The 2835-nt window shown below is 45.6% G+C and overlaps 1 protein-coding gene across 1 annotated transcript; it reads left to right on the forward strand.

Moving 5' to 3' along the window:
• Nucleotides 1–433: 433 nt before the first annotated feature.
• On the forward strand, nt 434–2381 carry LOC127294528 (noroxomaritidine/norcraugsodine reductase). The gene is made up of 5 exons (XM_051324361.2): nt 434–592; nt 743–950; nt 1276–1501; nt 1677–1783; nt 1999–2381. The coding sequence occupies exons 1-5, from the start codon at nt 507–509 to the stop codon at nt 2161–2163; spliced, it is 792 nt and encodes a 263-aa protein (XP_051180321.1). The 5' UTR covers nt 434–506; the 3' UTR covers nt 2164–2381.
• Nucleotides 2382–2835: the final 454 nt, after the last annotated feature.

Consider the following 2835-nt stretch of genomic DNA (forward strand, 5'->3'; position numbering starts at 1 on the left):
ACGATTTTTTGTGGTTTCTTGAATGATATATATGCATTGCTGAAACTCTGCCGCGGCAGAGAAACGCCCTGTTTCTCTGCCGCGGCAGAGAAACGCTGGTACAGCCTAAATCTGTGCCGCGGCAGAGAAATAGCAATTCTCTGCCGCGGCAGAGAAACCTAGGCCCGGTTCGTACCACGAACCGGGACCAAAGGCCTTCCACCGCGAGCTCCCTGGCCGCACCACGTGTCGAGGCCTTTAGGCCCGGTTAATCTTTGAACCGGGACTAAAGGGTACCCCTTTAGTCCCGCCTAATTGGTCCCGGTTCGGGAACCGGGACTGAAGGCCCAAATGGACCGGGCCTATTGCCCCTTTTTCTACTAGTGAGATGCAGTGCTTCAGGCGCACGTTTTTCTTGTGGCAATTAAAGTGTGGACGAGGCCACTCCAGCGTAGGCCTGTGTTATCTTCACATAATTATTAAGAGGCGCGCACGCATTCAGACTTCAGAGAGAAAGAGGGAGAGAGATGGCAGGCGCCGGCGGGAGCAGAGATAGAAGATGGAGTCTTGCCGGCGCAACGGCGCTGGTCACCGGCGGAAACAAAGGGATTGGGTACGGAGTCGCACATACACCTTGCTGTATTACGCTTGAAAGCTCGTATATATCTTCGCTTGAAAGCTCGTATATATCTTCGCTTGAAAGCTCGTATATATCTTCGAAACATGCATCAGAGTTTTGTGCATTGCATCACACGATCATCAGGCATGCGATCGTGGAGGAGCTTGTCGGGTTCGGAGCGCGGGTGCACACGTGCTCCGAGAACGCGGCGGGGCTGGAGGAGTGCCGTCGGCGGTGGGAGGAGTTGAAGGTGCCGGTCACTGTGTCTGTCTGCGACGTCTCCGTGCCAGCTGAGAGAGATAAGCTCATGGAGACGGTGAAGCAAACCTTCGACGGCAAGCTCGACATACTAGTAAGCTTACTAATTTTGCCTAGCGATTTCACCCTTGCTACAACTGTTTTGCAAGTATCTAAGCTACTCCCTGTCGTTAAATAAGTGTACTTCACCTTCTTGTGTCAAGTTAAAAAAAAAAATAGCCGAGTGATTTCACCTTTGTTACTACTCCCTAGAGTTCATATTAGTTGTGGCTGATTCATCAGTAAGAAAAAGAGTACTATTTCGCAAGTATCAAAGCGTCATTTATCAGGAATTCAGGATTGATGGGGACTCAATTAGAACTGGCTGCAATATACTCAGTATTGTTAGCAGAGTTCTGACGTGAGGCGGGTTTGTTCAGGTTAACAACGCGGGGCGGGCTATTGCTAAGGCGGCAGTGGAGTGGACGGCGGAGGAGTACTCGCATCTCATGGCGACTAACCTAGACTCATCCTTCCACCTCAGTCAGCTCGCTCACCCTCTACTGCTCAACGCCTCCATCGCCGGAGGAGGCAGCATCGTCAACATCTCCTCCGCTGCAAGCTCACTTGGCTACCCCACCCTCGCAGTTTATTGCATCACAAAAGGTAACTACTTGCATACCGAAGTCTTTTTCTAACCGAACTTCTTGATTCATCTTCACTGGATAACAAAAATAAACCATAAATACTTTCTGTATCATCCCACTAGATTATTTTCTTCATAACTGAAACTCCAAACTTCAACCTAAGGCGCAGAAATGACGTTCTTCTTTACACGCAGGAGGAATTAACCAGCTTACCAGGAGCCTTGCTACCGAATGGGCTCAGGACAAGATTCGTGTGAACGCCGTCGCCCCTGGTGGGATCAACACTGACATTGCAAAAAGTGTACGTACCGAGCTCACATGAAAGACACCAAAGGCAACCAAGAAATGCACAACCTAATTATTCTACCTTGTTAACTTAACAACTACTCCTACTCTTTATAGTTTAATGTATTTCAAGATATACGCTCTCTGCTTTTAATAATCAAATACTAAATGAAATTTACCAGTATTTAGTACGGATTATTGTTATTTGGCCTGATTATTGTGAGTCGACAGATGCTTCCGGAGGTCGTAGAGCATGAGCTGTCAATGACTCCAATGCATCGGCTCGGTGAGCCACTGGAGGTTGCGTCGACGGTCTTGTTCCTTTGCATGCCAGCAGCTTCATTTGTCACTGGCCAGATCATCTTCGTCGACGGCGGACGAACTATTTGCGCTTAATAAGTTGGAAAACCTTGACCATCCATAATGCTCCGCATTACAATAAGGTGGTATGGTGGTGTGTACACGTTCGGAGCCTGTGGCGAAATTAAGGTGTCTTTGAATAACATGAATAGCGTGTTTGCAGGTTGGAACTAAATCATATAGGCTCTATTTAGCCATATGAGATTATGTATTTAGCTTTATTTATTCAGTGAGCGTGTGCTTTGTGGCAAATATTCAGACGGTGTTGGATGTAGATGTGCTATAATCCATGTAGACACCTCATATAGCCTAAAATTTCTGAAATCTTAAAACTCATCTATAGTGAAAATCAGCATGTTTTTGGGTGGACACTTGGTTGGGTGGCACTTCATTATCTAATCAATATCTATCGCGCTGTATAATATTGTTTTTGGAAAAACGATTTGGTCGTTAACGTTGATGTTCTTTCACATAATCCTCTAAGTATATATTTTAGAAGGACCTCATGGGAAGATAAATTGGATGCTTGGTTTCATTTGGTCCAGTGGCTTATGCATGTAATATCATCCACCGAGAATGATAAATTTGTATGAAAACTAACTACTTCAGAAAATTTTACAGTAAAATCAATGTATGCTGATTTCATGAATGGACATACGGTGTTCCTACAAAAATACATATGAAAATTGAAGGTTCCAGTAAAGATTA

The sequence above is a fragment of the Lolium perenne genome, chromosome 4 (assembly GCF_019359855.2).
Source record: "Lolium perenne isolate Kyuss_39 chromosome 4, Kyuss_2.0, whole genome shotgun sequence".
Lineage (NCBI taxonomy): Eukaryota > Viridiplantae > Streptophyta > Magnoliopsida > Poales > Poaceae > Lolium > Lolium perenne.